The 24,246-nt window shown below is 36.0% G+C and overlaps 1 protein-coding gene across 1 annotated transcript; it reads right to left on the bottom strand.

Moving 5' to 3' along the window:
• LOC145586139 (thiol-disulfide oxidoreductase LTO1-like) lies at window positions 1–24,246 on the bottom strand. The gene is made up of 7 exons (XM_081642881.1): window positions 24,031–24,246; window positions 23,641–23,929; window positions 21,878–22,134; window positions 21,677–21,789; window positions 2,537–2,684; window positions 640–777; window positions 1–254 (listed from the first exon to the last, which is right to left on the bottom strand). Exons 1-7 carry the CDS (start codon window positions 24,133–24,135, stop codon window positions 174–176), a joined length of 1,131 nt encoding a protein of 376 aa, XP_081499007.1. The 5' UTR covers window positions 24,136–24,246; the 3' UTR covers window positions 1–173.

Genomic DNA, 24,246 nt, shown 5'->3' on the forward strand with positions numbered 1-24,246 from the left:
TTACAAATTTCTCGTGTTTATAATAGGAATAGCTTGTAGCATACATGAACTATTCATATGATAAAAATCTGAAAAATGTAACTAAGCCTAAATAAGTGCAACTATTGTACAAACCTTCCAGTAAGAACTCCTCTCCAACAAAGCTTAATTACATACCATTGGAGTCCATGGTTTTAATTAGGTTGATTTACAGCGTCATAATGGAAATCAGATATTTCTGCAAGTTCTTCAAGCGTCTTTTCTCCACTAATTACCTACAAAAAGAGTATACATATAAGCTACCATTTATACAGAGAAGTTGCTAGCTGAGATATGAAACATTCATTAGAATAATGTTGAGTCGAAGATTGTTGATTGCGCATAATGTGCAACAAAGTGGATAAAAATTGAAATGCCTACAAGAACTGCAGCAGCAAACAAAAAAACCTCACTGTTTTTTCTTGCCTACAAATTGCTTCTTTACTACATCATGCTAAATGAAAGTAGGGTGAAAGGAATAGCTGAAGTTAAAGATTAAAGAAAAGCCTTTGAGAATTTAAGCCCACTTCGAGTGCACAATGGGAAGAAAAATAATAACATGAAAGCTACAGAAATATCTAAACTTTACGATGAAATCAGCTGCAAGCACAGTAGACTCACCTCACCGTTAATGAGCCAAGTAGGAAATCCTTCAATTCCAACATCACTACAAACTGAAGCAATCTTAATTCCTTTCTTAACACCATCAGGGAAGCATTCCACATAATCTAACAGCTCCATTGCCTCACGTCCAAACATCTAAAGACAGGGAATCATATTGAATTTATTATCCTGCTAAACATAAGGGTTGCTTACCAAAGCATTGAAAATAAATTTTCACCATAATGAATCCACATCATGACACTTAACAGGAGTTCAAAATAGCTACTTTGATGAGAATGCAATTGGTGTAATGTGCAGTATGTGCCATGAATATTTCACAAAGGTACAAATTAAGCTCTATATTACATAAACCTAACAAACTCATTATAGTAAAATATGATTAAAATTTCACTACTTCAACTGTTTCTCAGATTAGATTTGGCAGAGGTACCTATTTAAAAACAGTTTCAAGACCTGGTGTGTACTTCAGAAATATCACAAAACTACATCATATATAAATAACCATGAAACACAGATACATTATTCTTTAATAACCATTGACACGCCACTTTTGTGTAATAACTTTGACGTGTGTCCAAGACAGAGTAACATAGCCTACTGATGAATTTGCTGATTTTAAAGAGAACCAAGCAATAGGCAGGATTGCAATAAAAAAAAAAAGGGATTGAAAGCAACGGGATAGAATGGTAAAACCCATCATACAGAAGTTAGATTTTTTCAATGGCGGTGAATCTTCTCCGCAGATTTTTTGAGTTAATAAAGCAAGAGCCCTGTGATTTCTTGAGCTTCAGCATTTAATGCTTTTGATTGTACACTTGCTGATAGGGGTGTTTCTTTGATATTATCCAATGCACGAGCTTTTTTATGAGTTAGGTAGATGCATTATAGCATAACCATGATCACAGAAGATTAGGCAGATATGCCATATCAAAAGATTCTAGAAGTTAACCACAAATGCATGCATAGAAAGGGTCAAGCCAAACTTCGGCAATAGGGATCCTTTTAAGCCACTTTGTGATTTAGTGTGCCTTGGTGACTTAAATAAATTAATGGTGAAGAAGTTCAAATGAGGAAATAGCATTAGGCAACACTCATTATCTCATCCCCTCCAAAAAATACCTCCCCGCCACCCCTTCCCCAACAAAACTCAAACTTACACAATAACACAAGCAAAATAACACCAAGCTACATTGATCCTGTCATAGACTAGGGCATTGAACAATTGAAGATCCAAATACTATTCTAATCTCACTATAAAGCCAATTAGGAGTAATCTTGACAATAGTGGAGATGTTGTATGCAAAATAGCTTATAACAAAGGCACCAATTTACCAAAAACAAGCAAGAAAAATAAGAAGATAGACTATGCCCAACAGAGATAGCCATACAGCAAAAAAATATACTAATGAAATAACTTGACTATTAAAGAGCTAGGATCAACCAAATTGAAATTCTATAGGTACGTCTAGTGTTTGAAAAAGCGTGCCGAAGGCACGCCTAGGCAATGAGACGCAAGACAATAGGGGGCAAGCGCTTTTTTTTTTGGCCTGGGCGAGGCGTTTCTGATAAGGCGCACCTAGCCGCTGAGGTGCAAGGCAATAGGGGGTAAACGCTTTTTTTGGCCTGGGCGAGGCGGTTTTAATAAGGCGCACTAGAGGCACCCGAGGCGCACCAAAAGCGCCCAAGGCGCGCCTAAAGCAATTTTCTGCCAAATTTTTTAACTGTTTATATAGTGTGCCTCACTTCAAAGAGGTTCACTGAGGCGCGCCTTGAGCGTTTTTTATACATTGGGTACGCCACACATGCACAAAAAGATGCAGAATTATCATGACACAAGTTTTTTTATTTCATTAGCTTTGCACTATCAGTTTAGTTGTGACTTGTGAGTGATTACCTGTTTTTGTTCTTGACAGTGTGAACACCAAAAAGCCCCATACATTTTTGCCCCTGTAGATTTGAGATGTTTTGCAAGTGAAATTGCATATGGACTTGATGCTGAAGTAATCTCTGTTGTATAATAAGGGACTTCCATGACTTCTGATCTGTTCAGTGAAAATAAAAAAGAAACACAACTTCAATTAGTGACTCATCAATTGTTAGGAGATACAACCCCATATAGGTCACCATCAAACAACAAACAGTACAGAAATATATTCGAGATCAATATATGCATAGCAAATTAACAATGATAGCACAATAATTCAAATGGTAGAAGGTCTCTTGCACAATCACATCCAAACTTTTATCATTAATCAAACCAGTATCAATAAAACAAAGTTACAAACATCCATACATTTGATGTATCACCTTTAATTCACCCTAACTCTGTTGAGCCACTTCAATATTGGTGTCTCTCTCTAGAGAACCCCCCCCCCCCCCCCCCCCCAACATACACACTAGATCTTATTCACAATGCAAACAATGAGCCTATAAATCCTTGTATTATGACTCCTAACTTCTTAACCTACTCCCATTACATCTATGCAAAATTAAAATCTCCTAATATAATTTCCTAACAAACTCCCTTGGATATCATGTATGTTTACAAGAAATTCAGCATAATGCAAACTAAATGTTGATTTGGATCTTGCCCACATAGCACATGTGGTTCCACCAAATAAGATCACTACCCAACCCAATGCACAACACACAAAACATCCCATGATTTCCATCATTACTGCAAACAGCTGCCCCAACTTTATCTCACTTCTTGCACCAACCCATAGCCACACATCACTTCATACCATATTCGCGCAGTTAATTGAGGGATGACCCAAGGGGGACACAATCATGTACTTATCATACAATGCCAAGTTATGGTGGGCCCACTACGCAAAATAAGTTGAGAAGACCAATAAGAGGAGGTCAAGATTGAACTCAATTATTTATCTTGAATCCCTTAATTCACCACTTAAATGAAGATGCAAAACATCCAACACAAGGGCTTCTTTCACAAATCACAACTATGTGAAAGAATACTAGCTTGGATGTTGGATAATTGAGACTAACGAAAAGTGATTATTCATCGTCATCTATAGATTGAAATAATAAGTTAAACATAAGATTCTTAGATAGAAACCATATGACTCTAGAGATTAGTGAAATACTCCTTTCAAAAGGCCATAGCTTATTAAAGAAGTGCCTACGATGAATGTCTGAGGAATAGTTTATCTATATCATTAAACTAGGTGATAAAAGAAAAGGTGGAGGACCTAACGCTCAAAGGCTAAAGTCGTCCTTTTTCCACAACAATATGAGAATCGCAATTAAGCATGTTTCTTTGAAATATATAGGTTGCACAACAACATATTATGCCAACACCTATGCCTACACAAATGGTAAGAGTGCAAACAGAAAGGAAAGAAACAATATTTTGACTAAAAGTCACAAAAAAATCAAGCAAACGAATTGACCTATGGTAAATACAAGGAATAGGATAAAACGGGTGACATCTATAATTGTATGCAATGAGCAAAGAAGCTCCTAAGACAAAAGAGTCCTCCAATGAGTAAATGTTTGTTGACCTTGTTGTAAATGAGTGAAACACTTGTGCCATGGTGGACACATGAGCAACTCACTTCTTCAGTGGCGGCGTTAATGACTTATGAACCAAGAAAGAAGGCACTAACATGAAGTCAATCAACTAAAAAGCCAAGATGATGAAGTTGGTTGACTGGAAAGAAAAAAAAAATTCACCATAGTTCACAAGGAATATTTGATTATGGGTGTTATGCAAGGACAAACAATTACAACTAGCTCGCTAAAAGTTGGCTCTCCAGAGATGTATGAAAGCACAATGGAACCAAAGAAGCTTGCTCACCAACAAGAAAGAAGCCACCATAATTTAGATTACTTTTATGACCGCAAACAACAAAGACACAAATCTAAGATTCCATGATAATTGGATAAAATCTTCACTTTCTTTTTATAATTCTCGTAAATTGATGAGGTTGTAGACTTTTTAAGTGGGGGAGGATGGTGGAATCCACCTTCCTTTATTGCTTTCCTTTATGTATTCATTATGAATTTTAAGGCCTTATAGGCATACTTTATGGGTACCTCCATGATGTCCCTAAAGGCTTTGTTCTCCACCCCTCACTTTGTTTTCACTCATTTTAGGTAAAATAAGATTGATTAAGTTCTAATAATGTAAATCAAGGCTCATATGTTCATATAAGTTCATCTAATATAAGTTCGGCTAATATAAGTTTAACTTATGAAGGTAATACATGGCTAATCTATATTATATACAGTGGCGGATCCACGAAGGCACAAGGGGTAGCACAAGCTACCCCTACAGAAGAAAAAGAAAGAAGAAGGTTGTTCAAAGAGACCCGTTATCTAAGATAGTCGGTCTCTTTGAGGCTGCCTTTGCCCATAAGGCCGACACCAAATCACGACAAAGCGCACTTCTTTTCATGTTAAAAATATATAAACAGGTCTCTTAGATTCTAGGTTTTACTTTTCCTTGTATCTGTACATAAGAGGCCTGTTTTATATATATTAGGTCTCTTAGGTCCTGGATTTTACTTTTTCTTATATTTCTACTGTAATGCCCCGTATTTTTAAATAATTTATAAATGGGATTTTATTTCATTTATAATATATATTTGTATTTTTTCGGAATTTAATTTCAAAGGTTTCAATTTTTAATTTGGGTCGAAAATTATTTTGGTACAAATTTCTTATACATTTCTTCATTCTATAATTCATGTCCAAACAAATAAAGCTAAACTCATCTTATTTACTTAATTGACCCATTAATTTTATGAGGCTCAATCTTACTACTTACCCTACAACTCTCTCTCCTATAAATACCCCATACATCCCCAAATTTTTCCCCACACAAAAAGGTTAGTAAACTCTCTTTTCTTTATTTTATTTCTTTATTTTTTTTTATTTTTTGTTTTCCACTTATTTTTCTTTTCTTTTCCCTTTTTCTTTTTTTTTCTTTCTTTCTTTTTTCCTCCTCTTTACGTGAGTTTTGACTCACCACCAACTGCCACCTGCTGGCTGCTGCCACACCGCCGCCCGCCGCCGGCGACCACCAGCGGCCCAGCCGTGGCCCACCATGGCTGCCCCTTTCCTCCTCCTTGTATTTTTGCTCTACTATCTTGTTTATTATTAAATTGTTTTGGGTTTTGATTTTGTAGTATAAAGATTATATTTTTAGTATCAAAATCATGTTTTTGATGTTGTAAACTAATAATTTCAAATTTTAATTATGCTATAAATTTTCAGATTTTATGAATTATAAACCTAGGGTTTCAATTTATTCAAATTGGGATTTTAGGGTTCTAATGAGCAATTAAATTGGGGCTTTTGTTCCTATTGCATTTCTAATGATTAATTAAGCATAAAAACATGTTTTTAATGAAGTTTTAAGGACTTTTAATCAAATTTATATTGCTGGAAATTTGTTTAAGTGTTAATTTGTGATTATTGGTTATTTTCTAGGAGGTGATTATTCTGTAGGAGACTTCTAAGTGATTAAAAGTGGCACAAAGGATTGTTTACACGAGGTACGTACATGTCTACTTCGTTGTAAGTAGTATCATGTTTAGGTACCAAAGAAAAGGACTTAGTTTCATGATTAGAGAACACTTGGATGGAAATTGTTTGGTTATACATTTGATTTATGCATGTGCTTATATTTATGAGACATGTTTTGGTGAATTGATTATGTTTGTATGGAATTATGGATGCAAGCATGTTGAATTATATTGGATTAATTGTTTGTATGGAATGTTGATACAAGCATAATTTTATTAGATTGGTTTGTTAACCACATTTGGATTATTAAAGGATTGGAATTGAATTGTTTAAGTGGAATGAATTTATTAATTATTCCACAAGGTTGTTATTTATTTTATTTATTAATCAAGCATGACTTGTTAGTATGTTGAGTAAAAGTGGATTAAGCCGAAATGGCTAGGTGGGTTGACTATGTTCAACAATTTGGATAATTTGGAAGTTTAATGAAATTAAAGGTCAATTTGTGATGTGATCACCATTGTCCTAAATAAGATTAAAAGTAAATTGATGTATGATTTTTATGTATGGTAAGGTACTTACCTTTAAAAGTAAATCTGATTAAGTCGGCTATTAATTAAAATTGTAATCACGTAAAGTGAAACATGGATGAGCAATAAATCTCTAGAAAGCGTGCACTTCTAGAGTATTGACAATTATGGGTTGGGGTACACCGTGGTAGCCCGTGGCTTTCCGAAGCTTGTTTGATCAACATGTCCTCTTCTCTTTTGGTATTTACATTTTTATTTTATAATGAAAGTTAGATGGGATCCTAGACTAACTTTGTGAGAATGGAGTCGCGCCCATTCTTGCATTGCGCTAAACTTTTATTTTAAATGGTCATTTGGGACCAAAATGATTTGGTGGATTGGACAACCTCGTCTATTGCTTACTCCAAATTAAATTAATTAAATTAAATATAAAGAGTCAAGTGTTTGGAATTGATTAGCAAGTATGTCGAGTCGATTGAATTGTTTAAGTGTGGAGTCTTGATTAATGAATTCGTGTTGTATGTTTATTTACTTTAATTAGTTGAGCATGTTAGGTTTGGTACGTTGTAGCTTGTATGTACTCAGCTTTGCTGATTGCGTGCTTTTGTGAGTTTTCTTTTGGTCATGGTCTTCGCCTTTCAATGACCCTGCGATGATCCAATTATTACACTTGTATTATTGGGGAGCAGTATTGCACGTTAGCTTGATGATGTGAAGTTCGGTGATTTGACATACGCATTGTCAAGGGATTGGTGTGATTGAGAGTATTCGTTCTTTGTGTTGAACTTATTTATGTTTTACTACTTTAATTATGTTTTGGGACTTTGATTATTGGTTTGGTTTTAAATAAGGGCCTTTATGGTTCCAATTTGTAAGCTTTGACTTATTGGTTTTCTAAATTATATTATTTTAAGATTTAAGTTGGATTTCCACTGCAATACTTCTTTGATAAAGCCTTAACGTTTTAACACGTGGCGGTAACATGCCAATGATTCTCCTCTATTTTTATTTAAAGTAAGTGGTTTGGAAATGGGAGAATTATTGGGGTGTTACATCTACATGAGAGACCTGTTTTATTTGAACATTATTATTATTATTTTTTTTTTAATCTCATTTAGGTTATAAGAAATTGTTATACTTATACTTATATTATGTACTAATACTTTAATTGTTGTTAATTAATTTATTAATACCAAACATAACAAAAAAAAAAAAAAAAAAAATGAAATCAATACATTTTTAAAAACTCCTTCGTTGGAAATACTTCCAATTTTGATGCACTTTTCAATGTATAGATCTATTTGCTAAGTAATATATTTACTTTTAGTTTTATATGAGTAAACCAATAATTTATATTAAGTAATATAATTTCATAGTATATGACTTTGTATGTACTACACCTATTTAACATATTAAATAAATTTGATCATATTGATAACTAGAATATAAAATATTCCATATTTGTAAAATGAAAATTTATCCACCAAATTGAATGTTATAAAAGTTAAGCCAAATTATTAAGGAAAAATTGTCAAAAATAATACAAACTTTGAGCGGTCTGTCAAAACAAGTCAAACTTTTATTTATTTCTAAATAATACAAACTTTAAGGTGTATCCGCTATAAACGAGTTATAACCAATTGGTGACTTGATTAGTATGTTTATGGGACACGTGCCGTTATTCTATTAGTTTAACATTTTAATTTTTTTTTAATTTTATTTAATGTCTTTAATAATTATTGTTATTAATATTTTTATTAGAAAATAAATAAATAAATAAATAAACCTCTTTTACCGGCCACTCCTTCTCCTCCCTACCAACATCCCCTTTCCTCCACTCCCGGACCTCCGACGACCCCCCTGACGGCAGCCCCTCCCTTCCCTTGCGCCGGCGACACCAACCCCGACCTCCCTACCGCTCCCTCTCCCTTCCCCAACTTCTACCAGCCAAGTAATAATCAGCCGCGTGAGTCACTGCCGCACGACTCGCTGCCCGAACTCAAATCAGAAACACCACAATGATGATGATTTCTTCGGCGACGATGATGATTTCCCCCTATGAAATCACAGTAACCAATCGTCAATACTCCGGCGAGTGAAAACCCTAACTCCGACGAAGCTTCAATCATCATTACTCCAATGTTTAAGATTTCGTTGGTGGTTTGAGGGGAGGGGAATGGGGTTTCGGTGATATTGGTATGAGGGAAAGGAGGGCGACGCCGGCGAAGGTAAGAATGGCCAGCAGACCGGCAAGGTGATTGGCTGGCGCCGCCATGAGTTTGGGGAGGGGAGCTGTTGGTGGGGAACGTGGGTGGCCGGCGGTGACGGATGAGGGAGGAGTTTTTTTTTTATTAAAATATTTTAATAATTTAATTTTTTTTTTTTGAAAGGTAATAATTAAATTGTTAATTAATTATAATTAATTTTTTTGAGGTAAACTATGATTAAAGCGATATTTAAAACTTAATTAAACAATTTATCAAAAATATAACAAATCTTAATCGGTTATTTAGGTTCTAGGTTGTAAAATAACCTGTTTATAGCGGATATCCCCTAAATTTTGTATTATTTAGAAATAAATAAAAGTTTAACTTGTTTTTGGCGCACCGCTCAAAATTTATATTATTTTTGACAATTTTTCCAATTATTAAACGATAATATATACTATAGAACTTTTTTATTTTTTTCTTATCATTCTATGCTATCCCTAGTTAGAAATCCTGGATCCGCCACTGACTATATGCTAAAGTAATCACCAAGATTATTCTAAAGGTACACGTGTCTGTTGAGTCACTTAAGGTTTTGAGTGATGACAAACAGCTGACTAGCTGGTTCTTGTTGGTTTTATATTATATCAACTGACATTTTGAACAGGAACAGCTATCCCAAGTACTTGAGGCAATATGAAGTCCTTTTGAATCAAAGCATTCAAGAAATCTGTATCAGAATGTTCTATCAAGGAAGGCCGTCAAGACTTGAAGATTATGAAGTCTCTTAGATTAGGATAGTTGATCTTTGTAGTCTTTATAATGTTAAGTGTGCATGGATGTTTGTACGTGAGCTATTTGTATCCCTTACTTAGAGTATTTAGTGTTGTAGAGATTTGGAAAAGTTGACCTGATCCCTAGGACATTAACAGGTCAGGAAACAGCTGCTTCGTAGCTTGTTTCATGAACCTGGACATTAGTTCAGTAAATATTTTCTGGAATATATATTTCCTATCCTTAGAGAATATTTACTAAACTAATTGATTCAGTTTATGCAAAGTTGGAGATGAATTATTTCGCATATAACTTAGAATATATTATTCTACCCATTTATGGAAAGTAGAATAATATCTTAGAATATCTCTTATTTACAAAATAAAAGATATTCTATTTACCTAAGTTATGATCTGAAAAGATCACGAAAGATTTCATCTCCCAACCTTATAAAAGCATAAACTCGATCAGAATTTCGAGTGAGCTTTTCTGAAAAAAATTCTCTATCTTTGAAAGCTCGAAATACACTCTAAGGGAAATAGTTAGTTCATCTCTTACAAACTATTTATGCACACAGTAAGAATTGTTTTGTAATTATCTCTTGTAAGCTTTGAGTGGAAGCATTTAGAGGGAAACAAAGGGTTTGTATTGAATCACTAAGAGGTTAGTGATTGGGTAGCATTTACGAGTGTGAGTGCAAGTGCTTGTGAGTTCAAGTGCTAAGTGACACCTAGAGTTAGGTGTGAGGATCACGAGTGTGATCATTTGTAATTGCTTTTGTTTTTCAGAGTTGATTAATAAAAGTAATTAGGGTAGTGGAGGACGTAGGCTCAGAGTTGAGCTGAACCTCGTTAAATCTTTGTGTTGATTATTTATTGTATTTTCTGTTTCCGCTGCAGGACCAGTTCGTCACCTGGTCCCCCTACATAAATAGAGAAGAAAATCCAATAATTCCTAACACTGCCCTGTACTCAATTCAACCCCCCCCCCTTCTTGAGTACCAGCTGCACTTTCAATTGGTATCAGAGCCTCGGCTTCTTGTAAGGGTAACACCTAGAGAAGTAGATCATGAGTACTCAGGAAATGAATGCTATGGGATATGACAACAAGACACCAAAGTTCAATGGGAAGAACTATGCATGGTGGAAGAACAGAATCAAGAACATCATCATTGGCATTGATTATGAATGCTGGTTGGTTGTTAAGAATGGTCCCTTGACCATTGAGAAGTCTAATCCAGAAGGGAAGCTAGTCCCAAAGACTGAAGATGAATACATTTCCACTGATTACAAAAAGCTGGAGAAAAATGCTAAGGCTATGTCAATACTGCAACAGGCTATTGCTGAGAATGAGACAAACAGGATCTCAGCATGCACCACTGCCAAGGAGATCTGGGATACCCTTGAACTTGCCTTTGAGGGTACCAGTGAGGTAAAGAGGTCTAAAATTGATTTACTTATGTCAAAATATGAATCTTTTAATATGTTTAAGGATGAAGATATTAATACTTGTTTTGGTAGATTCATGACTATTGTAAATGATTTAAAATCTCTTGGTAAAAGCTTTACTGATGAAGATCTTGTTAGAAAGATTTTGAGAAGTTTGACAGGTGAATGGACTCCCAAGGTTACAGCCATTTATGAAGCAAAGGATCTTTCAATTCTATCAGTTGAACAGTTGATAGGTTCCCTCATGACCCATGAAATGCTGGTTGGATCTAAGTCAGAGAAGGTACCAGCAAAAGGAATTGCACTAAAGGGAACAGTCGAAGATGAGGATGATGAGATAGGAATGATGGCTAGAAGGTTTGAAAGAAGTTTCAGAAACCAGAAGGGAAAATTCATCAAGGGTAAGTTTAATAATGCATCAAATAAAAAATATAACAACTTCTCTGCAACAGGATGCTTTAAGTGTGGTGAGAAGGGACACCTTGTGAAGAATTGTCCTCAATGGAAGGACAACCAGTCCAAGGAAGCAGACAAGATGGCCTACAAAAAGGCCATGGTTGCTGCTGTCTGGGGAGATACAGACAGTGATGAAGAGGGAGATGATTCAAGTCAGTCAGATGTATGTATGACAGCAATACTGAATCAAAGTTCAGAAGAAGGTACCAGGAACAGCAGAGGAACCAGCTCAGATGTCCACTGCCTCATGGCAAAGAAGCACCCCTTGGATCAACATCAGGTAAACATTGATCAGATCAAAAAGGATATGCTCTTTTATGATAGAGAAAACTTGATGGAATGTGCTAGTAGTGCTTTAGATCAATGTTTAGAACTTGGAATTGCTTATCATGATTTTAAGAGAAAGTTTAAAGAAAAGTCTAAAGAATATGATATTGCTAATTCAAGTTGTGATCTGTTGGAAAGTGTCTGTGCTAACTTGAAGCAGGAAGTAGCTGAACTAGAGATTGCTTTAGATCAAAGCAAACTTGAAATTCAGAGAATAAAATCTGATATGGGTTTGTGTGATGACAGTGATGATGAATGTGAGAAACAGTTCACAAGTTGTGTCATTAATGCGCTTGATTATAGTGGTGATGACTTGTATGACTTTGATAGTATAAAATCTAAGGCAAGTGCTCTAAATAGGTCTAAACTGTTAGAAGGATTCAACTTGTTAGTTGATGATGTAGAGGAACTATATAAAGCATATGTCCTAGTTAAGAACAGCAAAAGTACTGGTTCTGAAACTGTTTCTAGTAATATGCATGATGAATGTGAAGCTAAAATTTGTAGCTTGCAGGTTGAGTTAGCCCAGCTTAGAAAGACTAATTCATGTGATTCTGTAGTTTTGCATGATTCAAATATTTCAAAATTGCAAGCTGAGCTTGAAAGAGCTAAGCTTGACTTTGAGATAGTTGTTGACCAGAATTTATCCCTACATGAGAAAATGAACTTAAAGGACAGAGAGTTCATAGAATTTAAGAAGAAAATGGATAAAGTCCTCCAATCCCAGAACTCATTGAACCAGTTAACTTTAACTGCTAGAAACAGTGGTAGAAGGGGACTTGGTTATACTGGGAAGGGGAACGGGAGGAACTGGTCTCCCAGAGATACTACATGGTTACAGGAATATAAGAAAGGTAAGTATGTCTTAGCAAAAGACATGCATGTATGCTATCATTGTGGCAAGAATGGCCATAAGAAATATGAGTGTAAAGACAGGAAAAGTAGATTGGATAAAAATAAGAAAAATGTTAAGCAGATTTGGGTTAGAAAAGACGTGCTTGAATCTGTTGTTGGAAAGGGACCCAAAAAGATTTGGGTTCCTAAAGCTAATGTTTGAATTTCCTGTGCAGGCTGAAGTGAGAGACAATACCTACTGGTATTTGGACAGTGGCTGCTCAAGACACATGTCAGGGGATAGGAAACAGTTTCTCTCACTTACAGCTCATGAAGGGGGAAAGGTGACTTTTGGTGATAACAGCAAAGGTACCATTCTTGGAATTGGTAAGGTTGGTAAGTCACTTTCCCATGCTATTAGTGATGTATATTATGTTGATGGTTTACAACATAATCTCTTGAGTATTTCACAATTATGTGATAAAGGTAATAAAGTTGAGTTCAAAGACAACCTTTGTCACATAGTGAATTTGCAAACAAATGAACTTGTCTGCCAGGGATTCAGACATGAAAACGTTTACATTACTTATTTAAACCAAATCCCTGAGAACAAGTCCATCTGTTTGAGTGCTGTTTCTGATAGGGACCAGTGGCTTTGGCATAAAAGGATGGGACATGTCAGCTTTAGACTTCTTAACAAACTCAGGTCTCAAGAATTGGTGATAGGCCTGCCTGACATCAAGTTTGAGGCAGATAGAGTTTGTGAAGAATGTGCTAAAGGGAAACAGGTCAAATCCTTTTTTAAGCCAAAGAAAACTATCAGTACCAGCAGACCTCTAGAACTTATTCATATTGATTTATGTGGACCCATGAGAGTCCAAAGTAGAAATGGTTCTAGATATGTGTGTGTCATTGTTGATGATTATTCCAGATACACATGGGCTCTATTTCTGTCTTCTAAAGATGAAACTTTTGATGAGCTCATTGTGTTAGTAAAGCAGGTTCAGAACAAGATCAATCATCAACTGGCTGCCATAAGATCTGATCATGGATCAGAGTTTGATAACTCTAGCTTCATAGAGTTCTGCAGGGAACATGGAGTTTCTCACAATTTCTCTGCCCCAAGAACTCCTCAACAAAATGGAGTAGTTGAGAGGAAGAACAGGACTTTGGAAGAAATGGCAAGAACAATGCACATGTTAAATAGGTTGATGTTAAGGCCTCAAATGAAGAAGACTCCATATGAACTACTTAGAGGAAGGAAACCAAACATAGCATACCTCAGAACCTTTGGTTGTAAGTGTTATGTGCATAATAATGGTAAGAACAGCTTGGATAAATTTGATCCAAGAAGTGATGAAGCTGTTTTCCTTGGTTATTCTTCTCACAGTAAGGCATATAAAGTATTCAATAAGAAAACTTTGTGTGTTGAAGAAAGTGTTCATGTAGTCTTTGATGAATTTAATATGTGTTGTGAGAATGTGCAGGTTGATGACTTAGATGAGATAGGACTTTTGTATTTTACAGGAGAATCAACTGCTGTTTCCTTCGAAGAACCAGGTTCACCTACTGGTTCACCAGATGCTGCTGGTGAAGGACTTGGTCACAATGAAGGAGATCCTCAACAAGTAGATACTCATGAGGATGGAGATGAAGGCCCCCAAGTAAATGGAGAAAGCAACACCTCAGGGGGAACAGAAAACTTTCAGGACAAGTTTTTCACCCAGGTAAGGGAGGTAGGGGGAACATCTCAGCATACTGGTCCATCTGTGCAAAACCAATTCGATGGCACAAATGAACCAGGGATGCATGATGGTTCTGATGGATTAAATGAGAATGCACCTAGATCTAGCATTTTTAAATATAAATCTTCTCATCCTACTGAACAAATTCTGAGTGATATCAGTAGAGGCATTCAGACTAGGAGAGCTGTTTATGAAAACTTTTGTGCATTTTTCTCATTTTTATCTAATATAGAACCAACTGACTACAAGATGGCTTTAAAAGATCCTGATTGGGTTTTGGCTATGCAAGATGAATTAAATCAATTTGAAAGAAATAAAGTGTGGCATCTTGAGCCCTGAGAACAGGTCAGTCATAGGTACCAGGTGGGTCTTCAGAAACAAATTGGATGATCTGGGTACTATAGTCAGAAACAAAGCTAGACTGGTCGTGCAAGGTTATAATCAGCAAGAAGGCATTGATTATGATGAAACCTTTGCCCCAGTAGCTAGACTTGAGGCAATAAGGATCTTGATTGCCTTTGCTGCTCATAAGAACATTAAGCTCTTTCAAATGGATGTTAAGACAGCATTTCTTAATGGTTATTTGAAAGAAGAAGTATATGTTGAGCAGCCCCCTGGCTTTGCTGATAGTCAATTCCCAAATCATGTATATAAGCTGGACAAGGCACTCTATGGTCTTAAACAAGCTCCTAGAGCTTGGTATGAAAGGCTGTCCAACTTTCTGATGGAACATGACTATAGAAGGGGAACGGTTGATAAGACCCTCTTTATCAAAACCAGGAATTTTGATTTGATTGTAGTACAGATATATGTAGATGATATAATATTTGGTGCTACTAATCAAATTTTGTGTAGTGAGTTTGCAGATCTGATGCAAAGTGAATTTGAGATGAGCATGATGGGAGAACTAGGATTCTTCCTAGGATTGCAGATCAAGCAAACAGTTGATGGGATCATGATACATCAACAGAAGTATCTAAAGGAACTAATCAAGAAGTATGGATTGCAAGACAGTAAATCATATGCAACTCCAATACCTACAAATGCAAAGCTAGACAGTGATGATAAAGGAGAGAGTGTGGAAGCTACACTGTTTAGAGGTATGATTGGTTCTCTTCTCTACTTGACAGCTAGTAGGCCAGATATAGTGTTTTCTGTGGGTTTGTGTGCACGTTTTCAAAGCAATCCCAAAGAATCTCACCTAAAGGCTGTCAAGAGAATACTTAGATACTTAGTAGGAACAGATGATCTGTACTTGTGGTACCCCAAAGGTGGTTCAATTGAACTATTAGGATACACAGATGCAGATTATGCTGGATTCCTAGTAGACAGAAAGAGCACATCTGGTATGGCACATTTCTTAGGTCCCTGCTTGATTTCATGGGGATCAAAGAAACAAAATTTTGTTGCTTTATCCACAGCAGAATCTGAATACATAGCTGCTGCAGCTTGCTGCTCCCAGCTGTTGTGGATAAGGAACCAGTTGAAAGATTTTGGTATTTTCTATGAAAATGTACCTATTTTATGTGATAATACAAGTGCTATTAACATTTCTAAGAATCCTGTGCAGCATTCCAGGACAAAGCATATTGAGATAAGACATCATTTCCTAAGAGATAATGTTGAGAAAGGTCTTGTAGAGCTGAGTTTTTGCAACAGTGAAGAACAAATTGCAGATATCTTCACTAAGCCATTGGGTAAAGAGTCTTTCTGCAAGTTTAGAGTCATGTTAGGTCTGACTAGGTCAAACTAAGAGACCTCTCTCAGCTGTTTTCCCCAATGATTGGCTAATTAAGTATTCTTTAAATGTGTGCGTGCATCATACCTTTGCAATCTGTCTATTATCTCAATGTTAATTGCTTATCTCTATGTGAGCAATATTGTAGCTAATCACTTTCAGGATTGAAGGTCATATTGAACAGATAAGCAACTGTTTCAGTAACCCTACCAGTAGAGGAAACAGCAGCAAATACGAACGGATTAATTTTGAAATTAATTAAACCGTGAGAAAATATCTTTTATATTCTTATTTGATTTTAAAATCTTCCAAATATGGCAGTTATTTTCCTCTGACGGCAATTTGATCTGACAGTTGCAATTATGGGCAGTTGTTCATTTATGGAAGTTATTTCTAAATTAAAATAACTTCCAAATATCTTCTGATCCTCTGATTTTATTTCTGATTGTCTCTATAATTTCTCTTGCTATATATTTGCTTCCCCTTCCTTGCTCCGTGATTATTCATCATTCATCAAAAATTCTCAACTTCTCTCTCTACACAAGATCAATTCTTCGAAGCTTAGACTAGCAACAATGGTGAGAAAGGCTGGAACTGGAAGGAAAGGAGGAAGGAAAGGAGGTTCCAAAGGAAGTTTGGCTAGTTCCCCCTCTTCAAAATCTCAAGAAACAATCAAGGATGTTCTTATGAACGTCTCTGAGCAGACTCCTTCACAAGCAACACCAGAAATCAACCCCTCTGAAACTGAACCCATCAAGGCCGTTCCCTTGAGACAAACTCCTTCAAAAGAGAATGTCTTGAAGGAAAAACCTGTTTCACCATCAAAGACTAAAACTTTAACCCCATCTCCACAAAAATCCAAATCCAAAAAGGCCCCAAAAGAAAAATCCATCGAAACCCTCACTCAAATAACTGAAACCGTTTCTTCAAACCCCAAATCACCATCTGAGGGGGAACCTGTTAAAAAGATTGCCAAGAAACTTGAAAAACAATTAGAGAAAGTGGCTGATGAAGGATTGGATGAGGAGAAGGAGGACAAGAAGATGGAGGAGGATCTAGATGTAGTGGTGACCAAGGTGGTTGCTGGTACCACTACTGGTTCTGTAAGGAAAAGGCAGACTAGGGCTGCTTCAAAGGTCATTAAGGGCACAGAAGAGAAGGAGACTACACCATCTGAGCCTAAGAGAGGAGAGAAAAGGAAAGCAACATCATCTGTTTCCCGTATCTCCAAGGCTGCTAAAGGTAAACAACCTGTTAACCCCAGTACTGGTGCAACTTCTTTAAGTTCTAGGACTGTGTTATCTGGTTGTGGTGTTGAGAATGAATATTTTGATATTCCTGCTTTGAGTCAAGTTAAGGAACTTCTTGAGTTCCAAGGATGGATGTCTCTGTTTAATGATTTAAATGATGCTTTTGTTGGTCCTGTTCGTAAGTTCTTTGTTAATCTGAAGCAAAACATTGATATGTCTGTGGTATCAACTGTTTCTGGTAGTGTTGTACATGTTTCTGAGTCTGTTTTATCTGAGTTGCTGGGTATACCTAGAGATGGTTTTGGTAGATATAGCAGTGATGGGTGGCCCCTAATGGGAGGAGTAACACCTGAGGTGATTACTCAGTTTTTGTTTGGAAAGAAGGAAGAAGCTGGTTCCCCTAGTGACTTTAGGGAGGCAATTATGTTGGTTCTGCACTCCATGTGTTTGAAGGTCTTTTTGCCCAAGGGTCAAGGCAGAGGTACTGTTAGGATCATGGACATGGTCCTGATCTATCTGATCATGAAAAAGGTTAAGGTTAATCTGCCAGCTCTAATGATGGAGCACATGCTGTACTGCCATGCTTCATCCCACAACTCCCTGCCCTACGGTTCCTTTATCTGCAAAATCATCAAAGAGCAGAATCCCAAGTTTTCTTTTTCTGGTGAGGTGGTGAGTCTTCAGTTGTTCTCCAAGAAAATACTCACTCAGAAGAAGATTGACTACTCTGGAAAGAGGCTGACTTTTGTAGGTCAAGAAAGTAGCCCAAGGGATGAAGGGAACCAGGAGGAAATTACTCCTGAGGATGTGGCAATGCTTCTTGCCAAGTTGGAAAGGCAGGATGAGAGGATAATAAAGTTGGCTGCCAGTCTAGTGCAGGCTGAAGAAGAAAGGAGGCTTGATAAGCTTATGAACAACAGGAAATTCCTCACTATTTGCAGGGTGATTGATCACCTGTTGCCCCCAGAGTTTGGGATGAAGTTTGACCCCGCACACTGTAGGATCATTGAGACGGATGATGAGGAATCCTCCAGTGAGAAGGGTCCTGATGCTGAAGAAGGAGAAGGCTCTGAGGAAGAAGAAAATGAATCTGATGAGGAAGAAGAAGAAGAGAAAGAGGAAACAGAAGAAAAGGAGAAGAAGGAAGAAGAAAAGACAGATGAGGAAGGGTCTGACTTCGAGGAGGAGATCAACCCAGAGGGTGAAGAAGAGGATGAAGATGATGATGAATGATCACTTCAGTCTCCCCCTCCCCTTCCATTAACTGCCATAATATTTGCTGTTCCCCCACACTGCTAGACTGTTTTTAATGCAGTGTGGTTTCTATTATGTTTCTAACCTTCTGGTGTGTAATCCTGAACAGTTTTAAGCTTTTTCAGTTTTATGTGATTGAATAACCTGTTTGTGCTAACCTGCAGCATTGAGATTGATCAGTGGTTGAAACTACTGATTTTTGGCTTACTTGCGATATTTTGGTGTGCAATTCTATTTTTTGAATGCTTTTTAATGATGCCAAAAGGGGGAAAAGCAGGTTGAAGTTTCTGAAAAGGCCTTGTTAGACAATTAGATTGAGTCTTTTATTTCCTTGAGTCAGATAATCACAAAAACAAGTTAAAATAGAGGGAACAGTTAGATTAACTAACTGTTTCAGTGTCTTTTTACAAAAATCCAAAAACAAGTTGTTTCTTTTAAATAAAGATGGCTATCCTGGTCAGTCATCAGTGTCATAAGTCTTTTACACAAGATATCCCTTGTGTAGAAAGTCTAGTAGAAAGTCTTGTCTTCTTAAGTGTAGATTAGAACTTTCTTTACTTTGCTGTTTCTCACTAACGTGCAGGTGCAGGAAACTTCAAAGTGTTTGTCATCATCAAAAAGGGGGAATTTGTTGAGTCACTTAAGGTTTTGAGTGATGACAAACAGCTGACTAGCTGGTTCTTGTTGGTTTTATATTATATCAACTGACATTTTGAACAGGAACAGCTATCCCAAGTACTTGAGGCAATATGAAGTCCTTTTGAATCAAAGCATTCAAGAAATCTGTATCAGAATGTTCTATCAAGGAAGGCCGTCAAGACTTGAAGATTATGAAGTCTCTTAGATTAGGATAGTTGATCTTTGTAGTCTTTATAATGTTAAGTGTGCATGGATGTTTGTACGTGAGCTATTTGTATCCCTTACTTAGAGTATTTAGTGTTGTAGAGATCTGGAAAAGTTGACCTGATCCCTAGGACATTAACAGGTCAGGAAACAGCTGCTTCGTAGCTTGTTTCATGAACCTGGACATTAGTTCAGTAAATATTTTCTGGAATATATATTTCCTATCCTTAGAGAATATTTACTAAACTAATTGATTCAGTTTATGCAAAGTTGGAGATGAATTATTTCGCATATAACTTAGAATATATTATTCTACCCATTTATGGAAAGTAGAATAATATCTTAGAATATCTCTTATTTACAAAATAAAAGATATTCTATTTACCTAAGTTATGATCTGAAAAGATCACGAAAGATTTCATCTCCCAACCTTATAAAAGCATAAACTCGATCAGAATTTCGAGTGAGCTTTTCTGAAAAAAATTCTCTATCTTTGAAAGCTCGAAATACACTCTAAGGGAAATAGTTAGTTCATCTCTTACAAACTATTTATGCACACAGTAAGAATTGTTTTGTAATTATCTCTTGTAAGCTTTGAGTGGAAGCATTTAGAGGGAAACAAAGGGTTTGTATTGAATCACTAAGAGGTTAGTGATTGGGTAGCATTTACGAGTGTGAGTGCAAGTGCTTGTGAGTTCAAGTGCTAAGTGACACCTAGAGTTAGGTGTGAGGATCACGAGTGTGATCATTTGTAATTGCTTTTGTTTTTCAGAGTTGATTAATAAAAGTAATTAGGGTAGTGGAGGACGTAGGCTCAGAGTTGAGCTGAACCTCGTTAAATCTTTGTGTTGATTATTTATTGTATTTTCTGTTTCCGCTGCAGGACCAGTTCGTCACCTGGTCCCCCTACATAAATAGAGAAGAAAATCCAATAATTCCTAACACTGCCCTGTACTCAATTCAACCCCCCCCTTCTTGAGTACCAGCTGCACTTTCAGTGTCGCGATTATATTAAAAAATTTCCGGCCAAAAACCTTTTTTTTCCTTAAAAAATAATAAGATAATTAATAAAAAAAATATATAAAGCATACATAATAGAAAAATAACAACTTTAATAAATAAAATATTAAATGTATACAAAATCTATAATAAATACAAGCTTACATAATTATATAAAAATAACTTTTTTTCCTGTGAACATCCGAGGGCAAAAAACTAGTATAAATTAATATAAGTTTGGCTCATATGCTACACTCACTAATTTTCTTAAATTTGTACAAGTAGAAAATATAGATCATATGGAAAAGGAGAAAGTATTTCCAAAATAAAGCACTTTAAGAGTTTAGATAGTGAGGATTAATGATTGGGATCTAAGCCACCAATCTTAATCCCCCTTTCCCACTTGTAGCTCATACAATATCCTCACGTCGTCTCTCCCTCTCTCGTCGCCATTCGCCAATAAGCAAAAGTGGAGTGAACCACATGATTCAAGGGGTAAAGGCAATTACACAAACCCTAGCCATTTAGCTCTCATCAACACCACTAACATATTAATTGTTTCTTTGAAATTATAAAAATAAAAAAACACTACCAAAAAAAATAGTAAAATTAATAAAGATAATTTATGCCAATGGTCTAACAAAAATCAATATATATTAGTCATGTTATATATGATCCCACTGATTCAAACAAAAAATACAAATAATCCCACTGTAAGATGATTGAGATGCTTTAGACTACCAAGTTTTAAGAAAACCATCATATGTGCAAAAGTCGCAATAATTTGCATGACTGAATGTCATTAGCTTGGATACCATACATCCCCATGCAAAGAAGTCATTGGAAACTGGAAACTGGGAAACATGAGTACATGATGTAGATCTAGCATGTTTCGGTAAAAACTTTGTGTGGAGATAATAGATCATGGGTCCAGCCCAGAGCCCAAGACAAACAAAAATCGTTTCCAGGGTAAGCCTAGCTGAATATATACTACATATATTATGTGAGTCATTTAAAACTTTTCTGACTTGCCCCGAAAAATAACAAACACATGACAAAAGCATCTACCAAACATTTTCAAAGCCTCGGGTCTCAGGTCTTGAGTAAGATATCATTCAATATTTCAATGTATTTACCTTGGTGATATTAGAGGTAGTGAATTGTATGTGTTGTTTAGTATTCCAAGCACAATAGCAGCTGTACATAATGGCAGAGCGACAACTTTTTGTAGCTCTTTCAGTCCAAAATCCTGTAATACATAGCCATTAATAATTGCTGAAAAAATATGGTAGTGCATTATTACTTTTAAAATATTAACCATAAGAGGAGGGACTAACCTTTAAAATGATGAAAAATAAACTAAATGACAATGTAGCAGATGCCAAACAATATGAACATGAAGCTCCTTCAAGTCTAGTAGCCAGAGTGTACAGAAAGTAAGCACTGGCAGCTGCCATGGAAGCAGAGACAGGAAGTAGAAGTAGACGCCCATCACTTTGATTGATTTTGAGAGGCACATTCCACCCTCCTAACTTCAAACCAAGGAGAAAGATAAGTCCATAGGCAGTCATACCGATTAATGGAAGAGGAACACCTGGCAAATGCAAAAGGAGGATCATAAACACCTGCAGAGATATTAAAATTGATATTCAGGTCAACAATAAATTCTTCAGCATCAGTTATAATATATCCATTTTTTCAGGGGAAAAATAAAGAAAAATCTCAGGGAAAATGACGAGTTCTGTGATACACAGCATACACTTCAAAGGAGGGGAAGCAAGACACATGTGAATTATATAAAATATTCTTACAAGATTTCTAGTGTTTAAGCAAGGCCGGTGAAGCCCAATGACAGAGATAGAACATTTCATACCAAATAAGTCCTACTAAAGAGCATAATAATTGTGCCCAAAGAGGGTTTGTAATATGAACCAAATGCTATACATATACAAGGTGTGGTCATCCTGCCATCTTAAAATTTTATATGATGTTAATATTCGATATGATGTTAATATTCGATATGAAGATTTTTGCTCTCTATTATTGCAGTTTTATGTACTTTACGAGTTTACGAGGCTGAATATCTTAGTTACAACGTGGTTTTCAGCCTCTATTTCTTTATACTCACAAACTGTACCACTGGGTGAAAAATAATCTATGATGGTTAATGAATGAGACACGAAATTAGGCCACAATTCTGTAGATAGAGGAGCAATGCCTATATATTTTACATGCCAACTCTGAATAATCACCAATGATTATACCAAATTATTTTAACAGTTAAAGAAAAGTAATTTTAATTTGCCACTTACAAAAAGTCCAGAGAAACAAAGCAACTTATTGAGGTCTTTTAAAATAAAAATTAAAAATTAAAAATAAAAAAATAAAAACACAACTTATTTAGGAGAAAAAGAGGGGGAAGAAGGAATTGTAATCAAATAAGACCTAACCAACTATTATTCCATGATTTCCATCCAACTTTTTTTTAAGTTAAATAAGAAGTTTTAAAAACCCCATGAACCAATTGCAAGAACTAGGAGAAACGATCATTTTCTAGGAAGGCAGTCCCCCCGACTAGTATCCATGAATCACAAATCTTCATAAACAAACAGTCAAACCAAGTATCGCCACTGCCTCTGGTTTTCTTCGAATCTTCGGTATGAAATACATAACTCTTGCTTTGATGTCAGCCATGATACACTTGAGAATTACATCAGGCATGACCAATTTACAAGAGCAGTATAACGTGCTACTACTTCTGGATTGGGTTTGCTGATAAATAAGAATGTTAGATGACAAATAAACCCACTTCCTTCTTTTTTGCGTTTTCTAATCTTCCTAAACCTAACAACTAATATAAAACATAAATCAACCAGCATTTTTTTTACGGTAAAGGGAAATCATCCATCACTCCATCAGTAACAATTAAGCATCTTGAAACAATCACATAGATAGAAACAGATTGCCAAATTAGATCACTAATATGCATCTAACAAATTCATTAAATCCTCAATCTAACAAAGTAAGTTCATCAAACAAAAATAATAAAAATTTAAAATTGCCCAAATAACAAAATTGTGTATTGAAAGTTAAACATTACCTAAAATCATAGCATAATCACTATTAAGAACATCACTGCAAGACCCACCACCAACAGGGCAAAATGGCTCAGTATTAGACACCTTAAGATAAGTCAAGTAAGCAGTTTCTAGGAATCCCAATCCTCCAAGTCCTGCACACCAATTATATGTAGAAATGCTCGACGACGGCGGCGACGAAGAAGACGATGAAACTTGCATCCCCTCTTCATCTTCAGACTTCTCGGTGTCTCGAATTGGGCCTGGAATGCACATCGCCGGAAGTAGAACAACCCCATGTCTTGAATTTCCCTGAAAATGGAGAAAAAGTTATTGAATTGACAAAGAGCAAGAAACAAAAAGAGAAGATTAGTTGATCCAATGGAGAAGTAGAGAATAAACAGAGAGTTTACCTTGAATTTGAGGAGGGAAGGAAAGGATAGAGGGGAAGTGAAAAGGGGTTTTGGAGGGAGAGATAGATGGAGTGGAGATGATGAACTCAGCATCATAGCTTCCATCTGATGAGTTTGCTTCAGTGGTGCAATTGAAATGATTTGCACCGCAAATATGAAATGAGTAATGTTTTATTAGAAAAGAAATGGAAGTGAAAGTCTCTCCTTATGATTTGT

This window comes from Chenopodium album, chromosome 2 (assembly GCF_948465745.1).
Source record: "Chenopodium album chromosome 2, dcCheAlbu1.1, whole genome shotgun sequence".
Taxonomy (NCBI): Eukaryota; Viridiplantae; Streptophyta; class Magnoliopsida; order Caryophyllales; family Amaranthaceae; genus Chenopodium; species Chenopodium album.